Raw genomic sequence first — 24,014 nt, forward strand, 5'->3', positions numbered from 1 at the left:
TGTCACCAGAGACCTCCTGTATTGGGCTCTGCTTTTTACAGGATTCCCAAGGGCTGGTCCCTAGAGCAGGGACTCCCAGCCTAGAGCAGGGACTCCCAGCTTGGCCTGCGCCATGGAATCAACTGGAGACCTTGTGACAAGAGTGGCTGAGCCACATCCTGGACCGGATTTTCAGTGTTTCTGACTGGGGTTGCTGGAACGGACCATTTCTGAAATATTCCCGGACCGTTTGCATGACTGGTGGGCGCTGAGCCCCAGCGAGGTCCCACAGAGGTGCGCACGCCCACTGACCCGAGCGATGGCCCCGTGTGCAAGGGCCGTGGGTGCGAGTGGGAATTCCCCGAGTGCTCACGGCGTGCAGGTCGCTGTTACCCTGGGGAGACCATTCTGGTGGGGTCGTTACTGGGCAGAAGAATACAGCACGTTTCTTGGCCCAGGCAGATGTGCCTGGTGGGGGTATGAAGCACCAGATGTTTGATTTAGCACACATGCTGTGCTGTGAGGTCCCCTCCTGCCAGGTGCCTCTCTCCGCTCCTACCACAAATGCCCAGGTCATAAAGCACGTGGGAGCTGAAGCTGGTACTACCTGCACGAGACTGGTCGCATCCGTGAGTTGTCCCATGGCTGTCCTCTGTCCCTATGTTGAGTGATCACCCAGATCTGGGTGTCCCGGGAGTCCCTGGCTGGGAGCCCGGGGTTCCCGTGGCTCTGGCTGTGGCATGGGTGAGGCGGGTGTGTGCACACTCACTGCCCCCCTGGCGCTGTGGCCCAGGCAGGCCATGCTGTGAGGACGCGGCTGAGGGTGGGCCCGCCTCGTCTGTACCGCAGTGGTGGCCTGGGATCCGTGCTTACTGGGTCTGAGCCGGTGTCCACCCGTTACGCACGGGTTCACTGCACCCAGGCTGTCGCATCCCTGTCTCACCGAAGTGCCGTGCCTGTGAGATGGGAACGGGTGTGTGTTTGTGGCTTCTCCCCGAGGAGGTGGGCTCTTAGTGCATCCGCGTTCTCACCACAGATAAGGGGACTTTGAAATGTTTGTGGAAAATGGAGTTAAAAGATGGGTCTGTTGTGGAGCAAAAAAAAAATTTTGAAGCCCCTGGGCATGTGGGGGACTTAGGGAGTGCCTGATCAATGTGCAGTGTGGAGGGACCACGAGTGGATTTCAGCTGTTTTTGTACTCGGTCTGTGATTCCATCTTTCGTGAGCTTCCCTGTAGTGCGCTTGTGCAGGACCCACGGAGTAAATGCTGAGCGGATGGTAGTGGCCGCAGACCCATCAGCTGATTTTTTTATTTTTATTTTTTTAAAATTTTTTTAAATTTTTTGACAGGCAGAGTGGACATTGAGAGAGAGAGACAGAGAGAAAGGTCTTCCTTTGCCGTTAGTTCACCCTCCAATGGCCGCCGCCGCTGCGGCCGGTGCACTGCGCTGATCCGAAGCCAGGATCCAGGTGCTTCTCCTGGTCTCCCATGGGATGCAGGGCCCAAGCACTTGGGCCATCCTCCACTGCACTCCCTGGCCACAGCAGAGAGCTGGACTGGAAGAGGGGCAACTGGGACAGAATCAGCACCCCAACCAGAACTAGAACCCGGGGTGCTGGTGCCGTAGGCGGAGGATTAGCCTAGTGAGCCGCAGCGCCGGCCACTGATCGGCTGATTTTAAACTGGATGCCTTTGCCTTTGCATGGATGCTTCTTTGAGAAGAGGCGTTGATCTTGGGAGGTCACTGTGCCCGGTGTGGCTGTGGCCAGACGCACAGCCGTGGTGTCGCAGGCTCCTGAGCCCCTGCTTGCTGCCTGGTGCCTTTACCGGGAGCAGGATGGGCACAGCTCCGTGGCAAGGAATCCAGTTGGCACGGAACCTTCCTGAGAGGACGACGGGTCCTGAGAATTTTTAAGTCGATTGTGTGTATCGCAGGAACAGTGTCAGAAATACCCAAGTGGCCCCTGGCAGGAAAAAGATCCTGATGCCTCCTTTGGAGGTACCGAGGCTTCTCATGGTACGAGTGGTGGACGCTGGTCACCACCACAGTGCGGGTGGGCGTTTGCAAAGTGGCCGAGATGCCACTCAGACGCCCACATCCCGTGTGGGAGCCCTGGATTCGAGTCTGGGCTCCGCTCCGAGGAGGTAGTGGTGATGGTTGAAGGAGTCGGACCCTGCACCCACGAGTTCCAGGCTCCTGGCTGGGGGAGTGAACCAGCAGGTGGAAGATCTCTCTGTGTCTGTCTCTGTGCCTTTGACATAGAATAAGTAAAACTTAAAGGCACAGAACAGTGAAATAACTTTAAAATCCAGTAAGGTAGAGGGGCTGCAAAGACACATCCTTAACTAACGGAAGATTGGCTGGCGAAGTCTTTATGTGAGGGAACAGTACTGCGCTTCACGTGGAGGGATGGAAGAAAGGTTATAATAAGGAAGGGATGGAGAAGTGATGCTCATCAGACGAGAACCTGACAGCTACGGGAGCACTTGAATCCGTAATGAAATCACGGAGTCGAATGTTGAAGCAGGCGGCGCTGGGCGCTGAGAGGTTCCTTCAGTGCAATCAGGAGTCAGCATCAATTTTTGGAAAACGAATTACTTGTCAGATGAAATTGATAATTTCAAAATCTAATTATGTGATTGTTGAGCCCCCTGGTAAAGTGGCAGTGACGGGGGGACTCCCTCCAGACACCCGTGCGGAATGTTCTGGAAGCCTGGGCTGGGCTGGGCTTGGCTTGGGCTGTCGGGTTCCTGTCAGGAAGTCGGCGGTGTGTGAAGGACGATAGGGACAAAGTTAATAGTTAAAAAAAAAAAAGCTAGACGTGGCCAGGCATTGTGGCCAGGGGTTTGTCACCAGCCACAGAAGCGGTGATGCTTGGGAACCTGCCAGCCGGGAGAGCGCTCCGTGTCCTCCCCAGGCCTCAAGCTCCTGTGCCTGCCGACAGCCGTGCTTGCTCACTGTACAGGTGCACACCACAGACATCGGCTCCTGCCACTCTCTGGGCAGGAACCAGGGTTCGAATTGAGCTAGGGAGCCAGATTAGAGAGGTTGTGTCCTCCGCGGGGAGTCAGCATCACGGCCCCCCCATGCTGAGTCCCTGGGGAGCTCATGCTGTGGATGCGGCCATCTGGTGGACATGTGACATTCAGCATGCAGAGGGTCCGTGGTCGGCTCGCTCCGAGGGTGCCGTGACCCCTGAGGTGGGGGCACTGAGTCTTGGCATCTGTTGGGCTTTTCAGAGCTGTGTTGGGTGCATGCCTGAGGCTGCCCTGGGGCTGGCTCTGACCACAGGGCAGCCCCAGTGAGTGGGTGACGGTGGCTTTGAGAATGCAGCCCGGGTGTTTGACCATCACCAAATTCACTTTCAGCATGGCCTGGCCTGCTGCTCTGGGTCTCGGTGGCACTTAGCCTAGCAGCACTCACGGCACTGGACGTGGAAGCCCGTCCACACCCACGGAGCCACTTTAACCGGATTGCTGGGTGGCTGTGGACACGTGGCAGGCGGACACCCTCTAGCCTCTTGGGCCCTGGGTCGCGTGGTCAGCTTTTCTGTGCTCGCCCCTTCTCTCCCTTCCTCTGTTCCCACAGGCTCAGAAACCCGCACCCCGTGCCTGGGTAGAGCCCAAGGCAGACCAGCCCCCAAGGCACATCTGCTGTGCCATCATTTGCTTCCTGTGGGTCCAGCTGGGTAGGGGCCTCGCCTCCAGGGTGTGACATGGAAGCTGGGTGCTGGTGACACCTGGCAGATGTCTGCTGGGGAGCGAGCTCATGGGGACGAGGCCGGGGGCTTCTCACAAGGGAGGGTGTGGGGCAGGTGGGCGATGGGACGACTGTGGCCGTCCCTTCTGTCTGGACGACTTCGCTCCTGGTGATTGGCACGAGCCCTCCTTCCTGTCCCTGCATGAGTGGCCTTCAGAAAGTGGCTGGGACCAGAGTTTGGCTCAGGTGAAGGTGCTCACGTCCGGCTCCGGGGTGCCTGGCTGCGAATCTTGGCTCTGGCCACTAACTGTGGCTTTCTGCTACTGGGCGCGCTGGGAGGCAGCAGGCGGAGGCTGCAGTACTTGGGAGACCTGGGTGCAGTCCTAGCTCCTGGCTTTGGTGCCCTGGTGGTTGAAATCAGTTGAGTGCTTGTTCTCTGTCCCCACCCCCAAATTATGAAAATTGGAGTCGAAAGGTCATTTATTTTGCTGTCCAGTAAATGCATGTTTAAATTCCAGTCCTGTGGGCTGGCGCCACAGCTCAACAGGCTAACCCTGGGTTCTAGTCCCAGTTGGGGCACTAGATTCTGTCCCGGTTGCCCCTCTTCCAGGCCAGCTCTCTGCTGTGGCCCAGGAGTGCAGTGGAGGATGGCCCAAGTGCTTGGGCCCTGCACCCTGCACCCAGGAGAAGCACCTGGCTTCTGGCTTCGGATCAGCACGATGCGCCGGCCACGGTGGCCATTGGAGGGTGAACCTGCGGCAAAAAGGAAGACCTTTCTCTCTGTCTCTCTCTCTCACTGTCCACTCTGTCCAAAAAAAAAAAAAAAAAATTCCAGTCCTGTGAACTTCTTGGAGTCTTCCTGAAGCCCATGTGCTTGCTGCCAAGGGCTCCATGTCCGTGACTCCTGCGGGAGGTCTGTGTGCCGTGAGGTCTTGGATGCGGCCTCTGCAGTGGGGTTACTGATGGTGGCGGGGTGGAACCGGCCAACCGCAGGTTCCCGGTGAACAGAGCCGGGAGGCGCCAGCGCCTGCCTCTGACGCTGCCTGCGAAGCCGAGCCTGGCGCAGGTGGAGCTGCTGTTTCTCGGCTTGCGATTCCCTCTCCGAGTGGTTGCTGGTTCCAGCAGGCTTTTCAGCAAGGTGCAGGTACGACACCCATAGGCGCTTCTCTGGGTGCCTGGATTTCAGTCTGGCTCTGCTCCTAATCCTGCCTTCCTGCTGTTGCACACCCCGGTAGGCAGCGGGGGATGGCTCAAGTATTTGGGCCCCTGGCATGCGCGTGGGAGGCCACCGTGGAGTTCCTGGCTCCTGGCTCTCACTGTCCCAACCCTGGCCATTGTGGACATCAGCAAAGTGACGCAGTGGATGGATGTTGTGTGCGCCTGTGTCTTTCAATTAAAAATAAGTTAACAATTCAAGACAGTTACTGAAAAGAGAGATAGGTACAGATGGTCGTTGTAATTTGTGAATTCTCATTGAATTGGTTTCTAACTGCAGAAGTGGTGCTCGCGTGGCGGCGTGTCCGGGAGCCCACGTGCAGGGCACATGGCCCCAGTGGTGCTGTGCAAGGCGGTGCCCCCGGGTTGTGAACCGTGTCCTTTGGGCTCGGTTTCACGCCATGTTTTTCACCTTTAGCAGTTGATCTTACGGAAGCTTTGTCTCATTCGCCCCAGCACAGCCTGTCAGACACCTTACAGAGAATTGAACCAGCACCCATGTTGGTTGTAGGCAGTGATTAACCCGCTGTGCCACTGCACCAGCCTCAACTGTTGAAAATTGTGGGTGATTTTCCTCTTGCTTTTTCCCCTCCTTATCTAAGGGTTCTTCAAAAAATTTATGAATTGCATATTATGAACAAGCCATGCGTGGATTTTGAGATGTTTGCAACTTCCTGCAGAACTAATCTTTTAATTCCATTTCCATGAACAACTTCTTTTTTATTCTTTTTTTTTTTTTTTTTGGACAGGCAGAGTGGACAGTGAGAGAGAGAGACAGAGAGAAAGGTCTTCCTTTTTGCCGTTGGTTCACCCTCCAATGGCCACCGCAGCTGGTGTGCTGCGGCCGGCGCACTGCGCTGATCCTATGGCAGGAGCCAGGTGCTTCCTCCTGGTCTCCCATGCGGGTGCCGGGGCCAAGCACTTGGGCCATCCTCCACTGCACTCCCAGGCCACAGCAGAGAGCTGGACTGGAAGAGGGGCAACCGGGACAGAATCCAGCACCCCAACCGGGACTAGAACCCAGTGTGCCGGCGCCACAGGTGGAGGATTAGCCTGTTGAGCCACGGTGCCGGCCTATTCTTTTTTAAAAAGATTGATTTAGGGGCCGGTGTTGTGGCATGGTGGTTAAAGCTACCGCCTGCAGTGCTGCCATCCCATATGGGTGCTGGTTCGAGTCCTAGCTGCTCTGCTTCTGATCCAGTTCTATGCTGTGGCCTGGGAAAGCAGTGGAAGGTGTTCCAAGTGCTTGGGCCACCGCACCCATGTGGGAGACCTGGAAGAAGCTCCTGGCTCCTGGCTCTGGATTGGCACAGCTCCAGTCACTGTGGCCAATTGGGGAGTGAACCAGTGGATGGAAGACCTCTCTTTCTCTCTCTGCCTCTCCTTCTCTCTCTGTGTAACTCTGACTTTCAAATAAATACATCTTTAATAAAAGAGATTGATTTATTTGACAGTTACAGGTAGAAAGGAAGACACAGAGAGGTCTTCCATCCACTGGTCCACTCTGCAGTTGGCAGCAACAGCCAGCGTTGGGCTAGGCTGAAGCCAGGGGCCAGGCGTTCCATCCAGGACTCCACATGCGTAGAGGGGCCCAAGCACGTGAGTCATCTTCTGCTGCTTTTCCCAGGCCGTTGGCAGGGAGCTGGATTGGAAGTGGAGCCACTGGGACGTGAACAAGTTCCCATATGGGATGCTGGTGCTGCAGGTGGCGACTTTACCCGCTACAGTACAGTGCTGGCTACTGTATTAACTTGTTGTGCATCGTGTGTGTCTAATATTTGGTGGAGCCACTGAATGTGTCGTTTAGCTTGTAGGCAGGTGCATACACTTCCCAGGACATCCCCTGGTGCTGTGGGGGACATGTCATTGTCACATCAGCCTGTGGCATCTGTCCTTTCTGGACAGTGGTGTGCACTTGACATTGCACAGAACTGGGAGTGGACTAACCAGTATCCCAGGTGCACGCTGCTGCAGCTCGGCCTTTGATCCACCCTTCCCTCTCTGGTCTGGGCTCAGTGCCCTCATCTATAAAACATGAGGGCTGGGGCTGGCGCTGTGGTGTAGTGGGTAAAGCCACCCTATGCAGTGCCAGCATCGCACATGGGTACTGGTTTGAGTCTTGGCTGCTCCACTTCCAATCCAGCTCTCTGCTATGGCCTGGGAGGGCACTGGAAGATGGCCCAAGTCCTTGGGCCCCTGCACCCACTTGGGAGACCTGGAAGAAGCTCCTGGCTTCAGATCTGTGAGCTCTGGCTGTTGCAGCCATCTGGGGAGTGAACCAGTGGATGGAAGACCTCTCTCTCTCTCTCTCTCTCTCTCTCTGCCTCTCTCTCTCTCTGCTCTGCCTCTCTGTAACTCTGCCTTTCAGATAAATAAATTAATCTTAAAAAACAAAACATGAGAGCTCCATTGCTCTCCAAGGCCCCTTCCAGCTGTAGTATTCTGTACCTGCCGCTGACACGTAACAGCGTAGTTGATACCAGCGTGATTAAAAACTAGCTGTTAACCCCCCACCTCTGGGCCATTCCTCGTTTTTCAAGGCCGCTGCTGCTGCTGCTATTTTTTTTTTTTTAAGATGTATTTATTTATTTGAGAGGCAGGGTTATAGAGAGAAGGAGAGACAGAGAGAGGTCTTTTTTCCATCCGCTGGTTCACTCTCCAAATGGCTGTAATGGCTAGAACTGGGCCAGGCTGAAGCCAGGAGCTTATTTTGGGTCTCCCTTGTGGGTACAGGGGCTCAAGCACTTGGGCCACCTTCCATTGCTTTCCCAGGTGCCCTAGCAGGGAGCTGGAGTGGAAGTGGAGTGGTCAAGACTTGAACTGGTGCCCATATAGGATGCTGGCACTGCTGGCAGAGGCTTAGCCCACTACGCCACAGCCCCAGCCCCCAAAGCGTACTTCTTGGCGTGTCTTCTGCAAGTTGCCTTGGAGGATCTTAACTCAGTGACACGCCGGTTAAGTACCCTCACATCGGAGCCTGGGCTGAGAGTCCTTCAGAAAGTTCATGGAAAATGAAGTTAAAAGGTTAAGTAAGGGCTGGCGCTGTGGTATAAGTGGGTAAAACCGCCGTCTGCAGTACCGGCATCCCCTGTGGGCGCTAGTTGGAGTCTTGGCTGCTCCACTTCCCATCCAGCTCCCTGCTATGGCCTGGGAAAGCAGTGGAAGATGATCCAAGTCCTTCAGCCTCTGCACCCACGTGGGAGACCTGGGGGAAGCTCCTGGCTCCTGGCTGTGGTCTGGTCCAGCCCTGGCCATTGTGGCCATGTGGGGAGTGAACCAGCAGATGGAAGACCTCTCTCTCTCCTCTCTCTCTCTTTCCCTCTCTCTAACTCTGACATATGAGTTAATGAATGAATGAATAAATGAATTTCAATTAAAAAAATGTAAAGCCAATTTTTGTGTAAAACGTCGAAATTACCCTGGCAAAAGTGTAGTAAGACAAAAAGTATGTGTGGATTTCACCAGTTTCTGCTCCAAATCACACTTAGTGTTTCATTCTGTCTGCGTGTATTTTTGAACAGTGCCCCATGCCTGTGGCAGTCCCCGTGGCCGTGTCACTGCCCTGGTTCTCGGCGTGCTGAGGGTTGATTTAGGCAGTGGACAGTCGCACTAAAGATGGGGTGGGCAGCGTCGGTTTTCCACGGAGCGCGGTTCTGCTGTCTGCACCCTGAGTTCTTTTTTTTTTTTTTTTTTTGACAGGCAGAGTGGATAGTGAGAGAGACAGAGAGAAAGGTCTTCCTTTTTGCCGTTGGTTCACCCTCCAATGGCCGCTGCGGCCGGCGCATCTCGCTGATCCAAAGCCAGGAGCCAGGTGCTTCTCCTGGTCTCCCATGCGGGTGCAGGGCCCAAGGACCTGGGCCATCCTCCACTGCCTTCCCGGGCCATAGCAGAGAGCTGGCCTGGAAGAGGGGCAACCGGGATAGAGTCCGGCGTCCCAACCGGGACTAGAACCCGGTGTGCCGGCGCCACAAGGCGGAGGATTAGCCTGTTAAGCCACGGTGCCGGCCATCCCGAGTTCTAACAGAACACCCACAGTTGAATATTTTCATGGCTGCATTTACTCACTTTGAGTCTGTGTGGCAGAGAGGTTATGTCACACAGAGACGCAGCACTCTTGTTGCTGGTTTTCTCCCTAGGTGCCCCCAGCTGCTGGGGCAGGGCCAACTCTGTGCAGGTCTGCCCTGTGGGTGGCAGGGCTCCAGTCCCCTGAGCCATGTCTGCCTCCTTCCCCAGCCTGCTTTAGCAGGGAGCTGGGGTCAGGAGTGGGCGCTGGGCATCGGACACAGGCGCTGCCGTGTGGGAGGTGGGCTCCTAGCGCGAGGCCCAGTGCCTGCACTCCCCGTTGTGTGTGTGTGTTTTTAAATTTGGCTGAGTACCTATGCCTTGAAGCGCACGTCGGGTGAGTGGATGAGGAGCCATGTGTCGTCTTGGTGGCGTTGCTGTAATTCACGATCAGATTGGCCATTTCTTGAGCTTATTTAAGAAGCTCCATGTCTAGAGCGAGAAGTCAATATTTACAGTGCATTAGTGCCGGGCGGGTTTCGGGTCTGGAGACGCGGCTGTGCCTGTTCCTTGCAGCTTCAAAGCCACCCGCACATCAAACGGCCCGGGGACATCGCTGCAGCCCTCGCGCTTCTGCCAGCAGCTTAATTATTGAAGAACCCGGTCTTTGAATCTTCTTTTTAATATTTCAGACGATAGACTTTGAACATCTCTGTATTCAATAAATCAGAAGATTACAGGGTTGGGAAGTTCTGCCGTCATGTTTTTAAATACAGCAGTTTTCCTGAAGTTAGGAACGGAGGAGTTGGGATAATAACGACCAGGACCCCTTCCTCGGGCGGCGCCTGTTGTTTCTCATCACTGTAACGAGTGCAGATCGCGTCGGGTCATTCCTGATGCCCCGCGGGCCCAGGGACAGCAGCAGATCCCAGGTGAGAAGATACCCTCCAGGGCTCTGCGGCCAAGACCAAACTGCATTTCTTGGTGTTGTTTCTCAGATTTTCTTTTCATTTTATGTGAAAGAAAGTTACAGAGCTCTTTTATTCTCTCCTTCATCCCCAAACCCGCAGCAGCCAGCGTCTCAGGAAGCAGAATCAGAAGCTGGTACGAGACTCCGCGCGGTATGCACAGTCGCCCCGTGCAATGTGAACCCGCTGCCCCATGGCACCCACCTCCTTTCTTGTTGACTTTTTAAAAAAATTTAAATTTTTTAAAAGATTTATTTATTTGAAAGGCGGAGTTGCGAGGCCAGGGGGAGAAAGAACCATCTACTGGTTCATTTCCCAAATGGCCACAAAGACCAGAGCTGGGCCGATCCAAAGCCCGGAGCCAGGAGCTTTATCTGGTCTCCCGAGGGGTACAGGGGCTGAAGCACTTGGGCCGTCTTCCGCTGCTTTCCCAGGTGCATTAGCAGGGAGCTGGATCAGAAGAGGAGCAGCCGGGACTCAAACTGGTGCCCATGTCAGGTGCCGGTGCCTGAAGTGGAGGATTAACTTACAACTCCACAGCGCCGGCCCCTTTTCTAACGTTTGCATGATGATACACGGAGTAGGCATGACACACTTCTGCACGCGGCATGTCCACCGTGTCTTTGAGAATTCCTTGTCTGCAGTGTCTGTGTGCCAAGGAGCCAGTTTCCCACGGAATAGTGTTTTCTTTGGAAGGCCAGCGCGCCCCAGTTACTTGGCTCATGTGAGTGAGGATCAGTGGTGTGAGCCCATCCATCACAGGACAGACCCTCGACCGTACTTGTCACCACGATAAAACTCAGACTTTCGTGTGCAGCTCGGGGTCTGGAGGTTTCTGTTCCCCAGCGACCATGGAGCTTCCCAGTCCGCGGTGGCTTTGCTGGTGAAGTCGGCAGAGCCTTTGGCTGCGTCCCCGTTTGCGGGGCTGATGGGACGCCGTGGCTCAGCTTCCCAGGTGCCTCGCAGCACCCGGCTCGGCGCCTCGGTGATGTGGTTTGGGTGTCTGTAGTGAGGCCACGCCACTCGTGTCTTCAGCTGGGTTCCGTTCTGGCCTCGTCAGCTTGGTTATCAAATCCGGGGCCACCTGCCTGGGATCAACATTGGAAACTGATGTAAACCTGGGGTGTGAGATCGGGGGTACTCGGCACCCACGGAGTGGCATAAAAGACTCGGGCACAGTGAGTGTTTATGCTGCTCCCTTGTATGGATTTTCCTGAACATGAAAAGCTTAGTGCACTGGGAACTCACGGGAAGGCGCATTATGGGAGCTTCCCTGGAGGTCCTTAACATTGCAGTTAAAAAAAAAAAAAAATGTCTGAAAGAGAGAGAGACATCTCCCCACCTGCCAGCTTGCTTCCCAAATGCCTCCAACAGCTGGGCTCCGGCGGGGCAATGGCGGGAGCTTGGACTCCATCTGGGTCTCCCCGTGGGTGTCAGAGACCCCCACCACTCCCAGGAGGCACAGTGCAGAAGCTGGAGCAGAGACCCAGGCTGGGACTCGCACCAGGCCCTCCAGTCCGGGGTGACCCGCCAAGCCGAGTGGCTGCCCTGACGGTGCGGTTCGTGGCAGTGATGCCTGGCCTCCGGCGCGTGCCCCGCCGGTGCGCTGCAGAGAAATCTAGACAAATGCTCATTATTTCCGTCCGTTGCAGACTAGCAGATGAACCCGGTGAGCTTGTGGGAAGAGGGTCCTGGCTACTTACCTGTGGCAACCGTGTGTCCTGGGTGCCCCTGGGATTTCAGGCACACGTAGAGCACGCTGTTTCCTTGGAGCAAGCGCACTCGGGGGATCACGTGGGAGCTGTGTGCTCCGGGGCTGGGGGTACTGTCCTGTGGCCCTCTGCAGACTGCGGGCACAGCTCTGGGTCCTCCTGTGCCTTGTCTTGTGGGCGGTTAGTGCCGCTGTTCTCCCTCACACGGAGTGGGGTGCTTGGAGTTTCCTAACAGAGCAGTTAGAGACCTTGAACAGCGTAGTTGTCCGTAATTATCCAGAGTGGTACAGTGCAACCCCCCACCCCATTTTGTTACTTTTGTTACTTTTATGTTTGTGTTTTTATGAAATGACTCCTGGAGATAATTTTTCCCCTATTGGTGGAGAAATTTGCTTATAGTAAAAACATTGTGATTTTTTTTTTTTTATAATTTGACAGGCAGAGTTAGACAGTGAGAGAGAGAGAGAGAAAGGACTTCCTTCCGTTGGTTCACCCCCCAAATGGCCTCTATGGCCGGCGCACCTCGCTGATCCGAAGCCAGGAGCCAGGTGCTTCCTCCTGGTCTCCCAGGCGGGTAGAGAGGCCCAAGCACTTGGACCATCCTCCACTGCCTTCCCGGGCCACAGCAGAGAGCTGGACTGGAAGAGGAGCAACCGGGACAGAATCTGGCGCCCATATGGGATGCCAGCGCCATAGGCAGAGGATCAACCAAGTGAGCATGGCGCCGGCCCCCGAAGCATTGTGATCTTAACGCATAAATTTATTTATTTATCTATTTGGAAGACAGAGTGACAGATCTTGCATCTACTGCAACCACCAGGTCAGGTAAGGCTAGATCCAGGAGCCCAGTGCTCCATCCAGGTCTCCCACGTGGGTGCAGGGACCAAGCACTTGGGCCTTCTTTGGCTGCTTTCCCAGGTGCATTAGCAGGGAGCTGGATTGGAAGTGGAGCAGCAGGACTCAGATAGGTGCTCCAGTATGGGACGCCGGCATCGCAGGCGGCAGCTTAACCCGCTATGCCCACAACCTGATCTCACACAAGCTTTTCTTTAAGATTTATTTTATTCCTTTGAAACAGAGTTACAGAGACAGAGAGGGAGAGCGAGAGTTCTTTATCCCCTGGTTCACTTCCCAAACAGCTGCAACGGCCAGGGTTGGGCCAGACTGAAGCCAGGAGCTAAGATCTTCGTTGAGGTCTCACACAGGGGTGGCAGGGACCCAAACACTTGAGCCACCCTCTGCTTCTGTCCCAGGCTGTCAGCGCCATTAGCAGGGAGCTGGATCGGCAGTGGAGCAGCCTGGACTCTGTAGAGTTCTTACTGGATTCTGTCTATTTTGGGGGTGCAAGTTACAGGTGGCAAGGGCTGTCACGGTGCTTACACAAACTGAAAATCCATGTGCTTTGGTGTCTGCTTCTGCCAGCGCACTGTGTATAACCATCATCAGGACTAACGTCAGCTATTTGGTGTTGCGTCTGCTTGTCCTGTGCTACTGTGGCCAGGCTGTGGTTGACCAAGTCCTCGTGGTGTGTTGGCACAGTTCGTGCTTTGGTGGGGTGAGTCCCGTGCTTCTGCTTCCTGGGGTCGTTGCTAACTTGCTTTCGTGTTCCGGGGACTTGCGTCCTACTCCTCCTGAACATGGCTTCCCGTGCGTTTGGTGTGCTCCGGTGTTTCCGAGTGATTTCCCTGTGGCAGACACGGGCCTCTTGCTTCCGATGCTGAAGGGGCAGACTCCTGTGCTTCTGTCTGTGTTTTGTTTCTGTCTCTTCTCCGTTCGAGCCTGGCCGCCAGCGCTGCTGTTGCCAGTGCGTGCCTGAGAGGGTGATTGGCTGCGTTAGCGCCGTAGCATGCAGACTGCGGTCTGTGGATACAGTGGCTCAAATGCTGTCTTGGGAGTAGATACGGGAACTCCCTGGGTGTTACCTATCTAGGCTTTGTCCAGGTTTCCGCGCGGAGAGACGTGCTTTTGCTTCATGCCGTCTGATAACTCCTTACTGGATGAAAGCAACAATTTATCCCCCAAATTCTTCAGAGTAGCCACACGTCATCGAGGTGCTTTCTTCTCGCTCCACCAGATACCGGGGGACAAAGTTCCTGGAAACGTGGACGTAAAGGAAATTGCTTTTGGTGCCAAAAATCTTGAAACCTGCGCATACGAGGCAATCTTCGAACGTCTCTAGGGACATTTGTGTTAAGTAGAAATCAGGCAGGCATTTTAGACTTTGTGAGGGCAAGAATGAACTCAGCTGCTGATCCTGTTTCCAGTAGCTCCATGACCTACCGCATGTGGGGTTTGTTGAGCTGCTCGGCTTCGGTCGTTGTGTCTGTGAGGAGTCGTCAGCAGTGCTGGGGTTGGGGTGTCACTGCTGTCTGCCAGGGAGCTGTGTTTGGTGCCCTTGGTGCCGTGGGGCCTCACGGTTTCCTTCTGTGAGATGGGCTGAGCTAGGCACTCGAGTGGAAGGGAATTGCAGGCCAGGGTGGTCAGGCAGCTCCCCCAGACACCCAGGGACAACACACGGTCAACCCCAAGTGCACGCCTGGGCAGCCTCACCCCAGAGCCGGCCACCTCTTGTTTGCCGTGTGGTGTTGCAAAGGAAGCCGTGGAGTTTATGCTTCCGTGCTGGTCCTTGGCCCTCGTGGGGAAGCTGGAGTCCTTGGCACCCAGCTGATCCCACCATGCGGTTCCAGGGTTCGTACCTTGCGTTAAACTGCATGCTTCTCTCTGCTGGCAGATATGCCCCTGCACGTGCGCCGGAGCAGCGACCCCGCCCTCGTGGGCCTGTCGACCTCGCTCAGCGACAACCACTTCTCCTCCGAGGAGCCCTCCAGGAAGAACCCCACGCGCTGGTCTACGACGGCCGGCTTCCTCAAGCAGAGCCCGTCGGGTGGTCCCAACACCTGCGACAGGAAGGTGAGCCCTGCACCTGCTGGCTTTAGCCCCACCCTGCTCCTCTGCACCTGCTGGCTTTAGCCCTTCCCTCCTCCCCTGCACCTGCTGGCTTTAGCCCCGCCCTCCTCCCCTGCACCTGCTGGCTGCAGCCCCGCCCTCCTCCTCTGCACCTGCTGGCTTTAGCTCCTTTCTCCTGTTCTCTACAGGAAGGTGAGACCCACACCTGCTGGCTTTAGCCCCATCCTCCTCCCTTGCACCTGATGGCTTTAGCCCCGCCCTCCTCCCCTGCACCTGCTGGCTTTAGCCCCATCCTCCTGTTCTCCACAGGAAGGTGAGCCCCACACCTGCTGGCTTTAGCCCTGCCCTCCTCCCCTGCACCTGCTGGCTTTAGCCCCATCCTCCTCCTCTGCACCTGCTGGCTTTAGCCCATCCTCCTCCCTTGCACCTGCTGGCTTTAGCCCCGCCCTGCTGCTCTGCACCTGCTGGCTTTAGCCCCGCCCTCCTCCCCTGCACCTGCTGGCTGCAGCCCCGCCCTCCTGTCTTTCTGGCGGTGGCAGTGGTGGTGTTGTTGGGGCCAGGTGTCTGCCCCAGGGACGCCCCTGTCGAGGCCGCCTGCACACCCAGACGCCTCCTGAGCTGTGTTGTGCTGACTTTCCTGGTGAGACTCCGTGCTGAGTGTGGCGTACGTTTCTTTGTGTCCAGCTTTTGAGTGGGTGATAGACTTGCATCAGCAATGGGCAGGTCCATCAGCAAGGGCGTGCCCCGTAGAGCCCCTTCCCTGTGGTGGTCCCAGGCCCCCTCTGCGTGCTGCTCATGTCCCTACAGGGACACTAACCGCAGGGATGAGCGCGTTTCCCGTGTGCTCAGGAAGCGCCCCTGAAAGGCCGCAGTGGACCCCCGGGCCGTTTATTCTGACTGGCCGATTGATAACTTCATCTCCTATAAGTCTCCCAGCGCAAATGGAAGTGTGCTGTCTGGGTTTAATGCAGTTTTCCTCCTTGACCTAATTTATTTTGGCCCCTGACCTGATGTGTTCAATCTAAATAAGCTTTAGCTTGTGCCGTCTGTTTCTGAAGATGTGTGTGTTAATGCTTTCTGTCATCTGTCCCCCTGGAGCCCTTACCACCCGCTCTGTCCACTCCGGCTTTTCCCCACCCAGCTCCTTCCACTGCCGCGCCTACAGGACAGGAGCCCCGCCCATGTCTGTGGGATGAATTAGTAGACAGTGTTCAGTGTGGCCTGTCACTCAGCACAGTGTGCAACCAGAAACGTGGAGCTCATAGTACATGCCTGTTAGTATCAAGACAGACATCGTGTTTTTTAAGATTTTATTTATTTATTTGAGAGGTAGAGGTAGAGACACAGAGAGTCTTCCATTCACTGGTTCACTTCCCAAATGGCCACAATGGCCAGATCTGGGCTGATCCGAAGCCAGGAGCTTCTTCTGGGTCTCTCACATGGGTGCCGGGGCCCAAGCACTTGGGCCATCTTCTGCTTTCCCAGGCCATAGGAGTGAACTGGATCAGAAGTGGAGCAGCTGGGACATGAACTGGTGCCCATATGGGGTGCTGGCACTGCAGGCCAAGGCTTAGCCCATTACACAACAGTGCCAGCCCCCCCCCCCATGCCTTTTTTTTTTAAGCTGAGAAGTTTTGTTTTTGTTTTTGTTTTTTCAAATTTATTTATTTGAAAGTTGAACGAGAGAGAGGTAGAGACAGAGAATCTTCCGTCCGCTGGTTCTCTCCCGCAGTGGCTGCTACAACCAGAGCTGGGCTGGTCTGAAGCCAGGAGCCCAAGGCCTTGGGCCATCTTCTGCTGCTTTCTCAGTCTCATTAGCAGGGAGCTGGATTGGAAGTGGAGCAGCCTGGACTTGAACCAGCAGCCATATGGGAAGCCAGCCTCATAGGTAGTGGCTTAACCCATTATACCACAGTGCTGGCCCAGGAAGGACATATCCTGATACTTGCTTGATTTACCCTTTCAAGGAGCCTGTCTTAAATATCTCTTGTAACTTTGTTTTGCCTTTGAAGAAACCATTATTTTGGCCCTTGACCATTCAATAAAAAGAAATACTTGAGAAATGTACATTTAAACCAAGAAGAATCTGCTAGGAAGAGATGGAGAGTATTTGAGTTCTTAAACTTTTGGACGAGGGATTTAACTTCAGACTCACTCCCCTGAAATATTCTGGATTCCAGGAAGAGCCTTGGGGGCGTCTGCTCACTGTAGCTTGGGAAGTCAGTGGCCTTTGGCATGCAGCAGGCTTTCCCAGGAGTCCAGGCTCTGGAGAGGCGGCCTGGCTTGGACCACGTTTGTGGGGATGATCAGGATCGCGTGAGCAGCCAGGGCTCCCACAGAGCCCTCACGGTGATGGGCTTTCTTTTCACCCGTCCTGCATCTCGGGGGTGTGGGGCAGGCAGGCTTGCGTACGGCACACAGACCCACTCAGTTCCTAGGAGCTGTTTATGTCAACATCGCTCAGAGGGGCGGCGCCCGCACTCCTCCCCGAGCTGTGCCCTGTGTCACCCCCGGTAAAACCTTACACCCCAGGACTGGACTGGGCAGGGGGCAGTGGGGATCTGGCCCCTCCAAGCAGGGGGTCTGCAACGTGAAGCTGGAGCATTCCATTCCTGGGAGCAGTGCCCACTGCCCACCACGTCCACCGCTGTCGCTGCAGAAATGGGGAAGTTGGTAGGATGAGCAACACGGATTTGCCCATAACTCCCAATCCCAGCAGCCAGCAGCTGGCACTAAGTGTCCCCACCATCCCCCTCCTCTCCCCTCCCCTCCCTCCCTCCCTCTCCCCCTCTCCCCCTCTCCCCTCTCTCCCTCCCTCCCTCCCTCTCCCCCTCTCCCCCCTCCCTCCCTCTCTCCCTCCCTCCCTTTCCCCCTCTCCCCTTCCTCCCTCCCTCCCTCCCTCCTCCCTCTTTCTCTCTCTCTCCCTCTCTCCCTCCCTCCCTTTCCCCCTCTCCCCTTCCTCCCTCCCTCCCTCCTCCCTCTCTCTCTCTCTCCCTCTCTCCCTCCCTCCCTCCCTTTACCCCCTCCCCTCCCTCCCTCTCCCCCCCTCCTCTCTCTCTCTCTCTCTCTCTCTCTCTCACACACACACACACACACACACAGCATTCCTGCCGTGTACACAGGTTTGTATCCTGGTTATCTGTGCGTTTTCCCTATATCACGAGGGGTATTTCCCCTGCTGTGGATTTTATTAGACAGTGTTTTTAATGAATGCCAAATGTTCTCTTGTACCGTCTCCTATAATGTTTCGTTCTCCCATTGGTGGGCATTTATACGAGGGCACTTCAGAAAGTTCATAGAAAATAAGATTCGAAGTTACGCTCACGGCCGGCACAGCTGCCACCTGTGACACCGGCAGCCCCCGTGGGCACTGGTTCATGTCGCAGCTGCTCCAGTTCTGATCCGGCTCCCTGCTGATGGCCTGGGAGAGGCACAGGAGGATGGCCACGTGCTTGAGCCCCTGCACCCATGTGGGGAGACCTGCACGGAGCTCCTGGCTTGACCTGGCCCAGCCCTGGCCCTTTGTGGCCATTTGTCAAGTGAAGCAGTGGATAGAAGGTTCTCATGTCCCTCTGTGTCTCTCTGTCTCTCTCTGACTTTCATATCTCTTTTATTTTAAAGTTTATTTTGGTGCGGGAGCTTTTCTGTAGCGCAAGTTTGCCCCGAACCTTGTCCAGTCCCTCCTGTTATTCCTACTCTGTCATTAACGAGGGTAAGACGTGCTTGAGCGTGATATTGTTTTAAAGATCTTGGGTATTCACTCGGCCTTGCCCGCCAACTGCCCGCACTCCGCACACCGAGTTCTCCAGCTGTGTGAGCCTCTGTGTCTGAGCGGCCCAGTGGACAGTAACTCAGTGTCATGGGTCTTGCATTGGCTGACAAACTGTTCTCTGACTTTTCAAATACCAGTCCGGCAATCTCGTTGAGTTCTGTGCTGCTTGTATGTAGTCAGAGCTTTCCACGTGTTTGTGTCTGGTGAGATCCGGCCTATTTCCAGTTATCCAAAGACTTTGGCAGAGGGTGGGGGAAGCAGGGAGGCCGACTTGCTGATGAGGCCGAGGCAGGAAGTTTATTTCTGAGCAGGCGCGGGCGCTGCCTGATCCGGGCCTTTTCAGGTGTTAGGAATTCTTGCCAGTGCGTCGTGGTTTCGTTTCTGTGTGAAATCACGGGAATAAACTGGTTCAGCGTCCAGGTTCTTCTGCCTCCTCTGTCCCCCTGGGCTCCCCTGAGTCCCCCTGCCTGAAGGGCTCATGGTCTGGCCCCGTGGTTTGGGGTCTTCGGCAGGTTTAGAGCAGTGCTGGCATGCCTCAAAGCCTCTCCTTCCAGCAGGCGCTCTGTTCTGATAGGGGTCTTCCACCTCTGTTCTGATAGGGGTCTTCCACCTGCCCTGGCTGGAATCCTGGCCCGGCCTCCAGGGCGTGGGCAGGCCCGGGTCTGTGGGCTTCTGCATTCCTTGAGGTTTTCTGTACTGGTCTTTGGAGGGGAGACCAGGTGGCCCCTTTGTGGGATACCTCTCTGTTGCTGCTGTGTTTGAGAGCTCGTGCCTGTCACGGCGCCATGGAGTGCTCGGGATTCTGCCACTGCCCCTTGTCGGGCAGCCTCACAGTGGACAGAGGCCAGCGAGGGCGGGGAGGGAGCACGGCTGGCCCACCCCATCAGCAAAGGGGGAGCGAGGCTCTGAGCAGTAAAGACCACTGCTGTGTCAGCAGCCCCGGCAGCCACAGGTGCCTGGTGCTGAGTTGCCTCCCCCTCCCCCTCCCTCCCTCCCCTCCCTCCCCCTCCCCCTCCCCCTCCCCCCCTCCCCCATCTCGTAGACATCTGAGGGTTCTGCTGGCACACTTCCCTCTACAGCCCCCTGGAGTCTCACCGGCTCGGATGTCTGAGCATCGTGAGAGACGGTCCCGGTGCTCAAGCGCAGATCTCCCAGCGTGGCTCCCGGTGTTTGCCGCTGCAGTGAGACCTGGTTTCTTCCTTTCCTTCCTTCCTCCCCGTTTGCTCCGGTCTCCTGGTTACCACTTCCTCTGCTAGGAGCAGACCAGGCCCAAGGCAGTGGTGACACCTTTTGGGCTCGTGGGCCCGTCCATCACAGCCCTGCAGCTGCAGAGACCAGAAATGGGTGGAGTTTTTCCGGTAGGACGACTTGATTTCATGCAGGTTAATTCTCTGTGCACAAGCGTGCTGTTTCATGTGAGAGTTGTGTTTGTAGGTGGCGGGTGCGTGTTGTGTGAGACTCCAGAGAGGGGTCCCGGACGGTCAGAGTCTCTCCAGGTGTAGAGGGAGGAGGAGATGCACCCTGGGCCACGGCTCGGGGCTGCACCACACAGACCTGCTGAGATGCATGTTTGTGGTTTCTGCGTGGACTGAGCATCCTTAATCTGATTATCTGAAGTCTGAAATGCTTCCTCCCCCCCACCAAAAAAAAACAAAAAAAAAAAAACAAAAAAAAAAAAACAAAAAAAACACAAAGCTTTGATTTCAAGTTTAGGTGCCATAGTGGGACCTCATGTGCCAGGTTATACTCAAAATTCCAGAAGCACTAACACTATGGTATGAAACCACCTGCAGGTCTGTGTATAATGTGTACATCTTAACATGTTTGGAAAACTGGGATTTAAAGATAAGTTGGTTGCAAAATAATTTTGCAGCCCATGCTTGCCTGCTTTTTTTTTTTTTTTTTTTTTTTTTTAAGATTTACTTATTTGCTTGAAAGAGTTACGAGAGAGGGAGAGAGGTGTTTCATCCTCTCGTTCACTCTCCAATTGGCTGCAATGGCCAGAGCTGTGCCAATCTGAAGCCTGCTTCTTCTGGGTCTCCCACATGGGTGCAGGGACCCAAGACTTGGGCCATCTTCTTCTGCTTTCCCAGGCCACAGCAGAGAGCTGGATTGGAAGTGGAGCAGCCGGGACTAGAACCAGCGCCCATATGGGATGCCAGCACTGCAGGCGGCGGCTTCACCCGCTGCACCACAGCACTGGCCCCGTGGAGGCAGAGCTGGAGACTCTGCCTCCCCAGCAGACTCTGACCTTCCCATTTCTTTTTTGAAGTTGACAGCTCAAAGGCCAAACCACATTATCATTGATTTTTTAATTTAAAAATTTGTGATCATTTGAAAAGTAGAGAGGGAAGTAGAGAAAGGAAGACACGGATCTTCCGTGGCCTGGTTCATCCGTGAATGTCGGCAGTGGTCAGAGTTGGGCCAGGTTGAAGCCAGGAGCCTGGAACTCAGCCGAGGTCTCCTAGGTGGGTGACAGGGAGCCGAGTACTGCAGCCGTCACCTGTGGGCAGTGGCAGACGCTGGATGGGAGGGAGCCAGGATGGGAGCCCAGGGACTTGATGTGGGATGTCTGTGTCCCTTGTGGTGTTTCAGCTGCCGTGCCAGCCGCCCACTCCTGTTACAATTTATTATTTGATTGAGGCATCCGGTAGCATCTGGTTGTCCTGATGCCGCCTATGGCGGCCGTGTTCAGTGATGGTGCTGTGTGTTTCATCCCAAATCCGGGGTCCACGGCTCTCGTGTGTGTTACATCCCAAATCCGAGGTCCACGGCTCTTGTGTGTGTTACATCCCAAATCCAGGGTCCACAGCTCTCATGTGTGTTACATCCCAAATCCGAGGTCCACGACTCTCGTGTGTGTTACATCCCAAATCCAGGGTCCACGGCTCTCATGTGTTACATCCCAAATCTGAGGTCCACGGCTCTCGTGTGTTACATCCCAAATCCGGGGTCCACGTCTCTCGTGTGTTACATCCCAAATCCGGGGTCCACAGCTCTTGTGTGTTACATCCCAAATCCGGGGTCCACAGCTCTCACGTGTGTTACATCCCAAATCCGGGGTCCACGGCTCTCATTTGTGTTACATCCCAAATCCGGGGTCCACGGCTCTCGTGTATGTTACATCCCAAATCCGGGGTCCACGGCTCTCTTGTGTTACATCCCAAATCCGGGGTCCACGGCTCTCATGTGTTACATCCCAAATCCGGGGTCCACGGCTCTCGTGTGTTACATCCCAAATCCGAGGTCCACGGCTCTTGTGTGTTACATCCCAAATCTGGGGTCCACGGCTCTCGTGTGTTACATCCCAAATCCGAGGTCCACGGCTCTTGTGTGTTACATCCCAAATCCGGGGTCCAGGCTCTCATCTTGGGATTGAGTGACCGCTCAGGGGCAGCGGTGAGATGGGCCAGAGACGACCTGGAGGTCTCACACTTTTCTCCCAGCGTCCCAACACGACAGGGATCCACACAGGAAGAGATTTGTTAGTCTTAGTGTTTTCAGTATTTTTGGTGAATTATGGGAGATATTTCACGGGAAGATAACAGAACGAGGCAAAGAGAAAACTCCATGACTGAGAGCGTGAAAATCCTGTGCAGGAATGTTTTTTGCTTTTTTGGTGCACGTACTTGTCCTGGGGAGGCCGACTCAATTGCCAGGTGCAGCGTGTAGCCTGTGGATGGGTGTGTGTGTGTGTGTGTGTGTGGCCAGCAGCCTCCCCAGGTCCTGTGTTTCTGAGGCCTCGCGTGGTGGGGTGTCCTCAGCCCGTGTGTAGGAGTTAGTAACCGTATCTTTAATACGGAGAATCATTTTTCTGCACCTTTTGAATGCCCGAGCTGATGTGCAAGGTCTGTCTGTCTTTCTCACAGGACGTCTTTTTGTCCCTTCTCGAACAGAAAGATGAGAACTACCGGAGCCTGCCGCGGGACACGAGCAGCTGGTCCCAGTTCCAGAGGGACAACGCACGGTCATCTCTGAGTGCCAGCCACCCGCTGGTGGACAAGTGGTTGGAGAAGCAAGAACAGGTAACGCGGAGCAGCCCTGCGCCTCCGGAGGGTGCTGCTCCGGTCACTCCAGGGGCTGCGTCCGGGCCAGGTGCTAGGTCAGAGTCCAGCTGGCAGACCTGACTCTCTCTCTCTCTTTGTTTTTTTTTTCCAAAGAGTTTATTTATTTTAGAGGTAGAGTTAGAGACAGTGAGAGGGAGGGAGGGAGGGAGGGAGAGAGAGAGAGAGAGAGAGAGAGAGAAAAGTCTTTTTTCTGCTTGTTCAACCCCCAGGATGGCTGAAACAGCTGGAACTGAGCTGATCAGGAGCCAGGAGCCTTTTCCTGGTCTCCCACACAGGTGCAGGGGCCCAAGCACTTGGGCCATCTTCCACTGCTTTCCCCGGCCATAACAGAGAGCTGGACTGGAAGAGGGGCAGCAGGGACTAGAACCAGCGCCCATGTGGGATGCTGGCGCCACAGGTGGAGGGTTAGGTTAACCTGCTGTGCCACAGCGCTGGCCCCTAAGTGGGTCTCTTGTGAACAGCCAGCTCGGGCTTGCCCTTGACCCTGACCCCACCCCTCAGAGCTCAGGGCCTGTGGCCTTGCTGAGTAACGCTTAGGGGACCCCCATGGTGCTTCTCTTCTCCCAGAGACAGTAGCTCAGTGACTGAGTTTGCAAAACCGGGGCCCATGTGGATGCCCACGTCCCACGAGGCGGCTTAGCCCGCGATCCTGCAACGCCGGCCCCTGGGGTTTTAAAAATAGGAGCCGAGCCTCTGCCATGCTGGCTGGGGTCAGCAGGGTGGAAGAGGTGCCTTGTCGATCGGAGACATCCACAGAGTTCTAGGTTTTTCTGTGCCTGCAGTGGGTTTGTTCTTCCTTAGATTCCTCTCGGAGTGCTTCTCTCTCAGCTGCTCTGCCTGGGGGAACAGCAGGAGGGGTGGGGGGCACATGGTGGGGTGGGGGCTTTGGGCCTCGTCCCCTGGTTCAGAGCCACGTCGAGCATTACTTTGACAATGAAAGCAGGGTGGTAAATATCATAAGAAGCCAAACCAGAGCCCGAGTCGCCTTGGAGGCAGCCGTCGCCTGCTCAGAGCCGTCTCGTGGGGCGGGGGCACGCTTCGCTGAAGCCGGTCTTTCCTGGGAGATCCTGGAGGGGGACGGTTCCCTGTTGTGTCTGTCGATGAGGTTTCTGAGTTGTGACCCTGAGACCCCCGACTCCGTGTGGTCGGACGTCGGCGTGCCTTTGAGCCTGGCCCCCTTCCTGACTCTGAGTAGACTATCGTATGTCGTGGGCGTACCCCGCCCCGTCCTTTCGTCCCCGCACTTTGCCGTAGCTAATAAACTTCAGGAGAGAGGAGGCAGGGACTCCGGCACAGGCAAGGAAGCAGCAGCTAATTGGGGGCCTGCCACTGTCACTGCCGACTCCTGCTGAGCGGTCCTGAGCCCAATTAGCAGAAGTGGCAGTGCGGTGCCAGGAACATTCCGGCTGCCGCGTGGGCTCCGAGACGGGGAGTGGCTGCCTGGCCTCTAGAGAGAGACCCCTGCTCCAGGGTTCTCTCCTGTCTCAAGTCCTCTGATGGGCAGACTGTTGGAGGGACGAGGCAGCCGGGGTGGCGTGGGCCATCCTGAGTGCTTGGCGATGGTGACGCCAAGTGTGCCGTGCAGGTCAGGGCTCAGTGAGAAACACACCTGCTGCTTCACTCCCCGGGGCTGGGTCAGGCCAAAGGCAGGAGCCGGGGGCTCCAGCCAGGCCTCCCTCCCATGTGGGGCC

General features: G+C 55.7%; 1 protein-coding gene across 13 annotated transcripts in view; it reads left to right on the top strand.

Annotated features, from left to right (window-relative positions):
- The window catches only part of PARD3 (par-3 family cell polarity regulator), a 528,240-nt gene that overhangs the window by 203,560 nt on the left and 300,666 nt on the right, over window positions 1-24,014 (top strand). For all 13 annotated transcript variants that reach the window (XM_062211210.1, XM_062211216.1, XM_062211204.1 and 10 more), the window contains exons 4-5: window positions 14,309-14,487; window positions 22,153-22,281. In XM_062211210.1, coding sequence (XP_062067194.1) covers window positions 14,309-14,487; window positions 22,153-22,281 — 308 coding nt within the window. The remainder of the gene's footprint in view (window positions 1-14,308; window positions 14,488-22,152; window positions 22,282-24,014) is intronic.

This window comes from Lepus europaeus, chromosome 14, assembly GCF_033115175.1.
Source record: "Lepus europaeus isolate LE1 chromosome 14, mLepTim1.pri, whole genome shotgun sequence".
Classification (NCBI taxonomy): domain Eukaryota; kingdom Metazoa; phylum Chordata; class Mammalia; order Lagomorpha; family Leporidae; genus Lepus; species Lepus europaeus.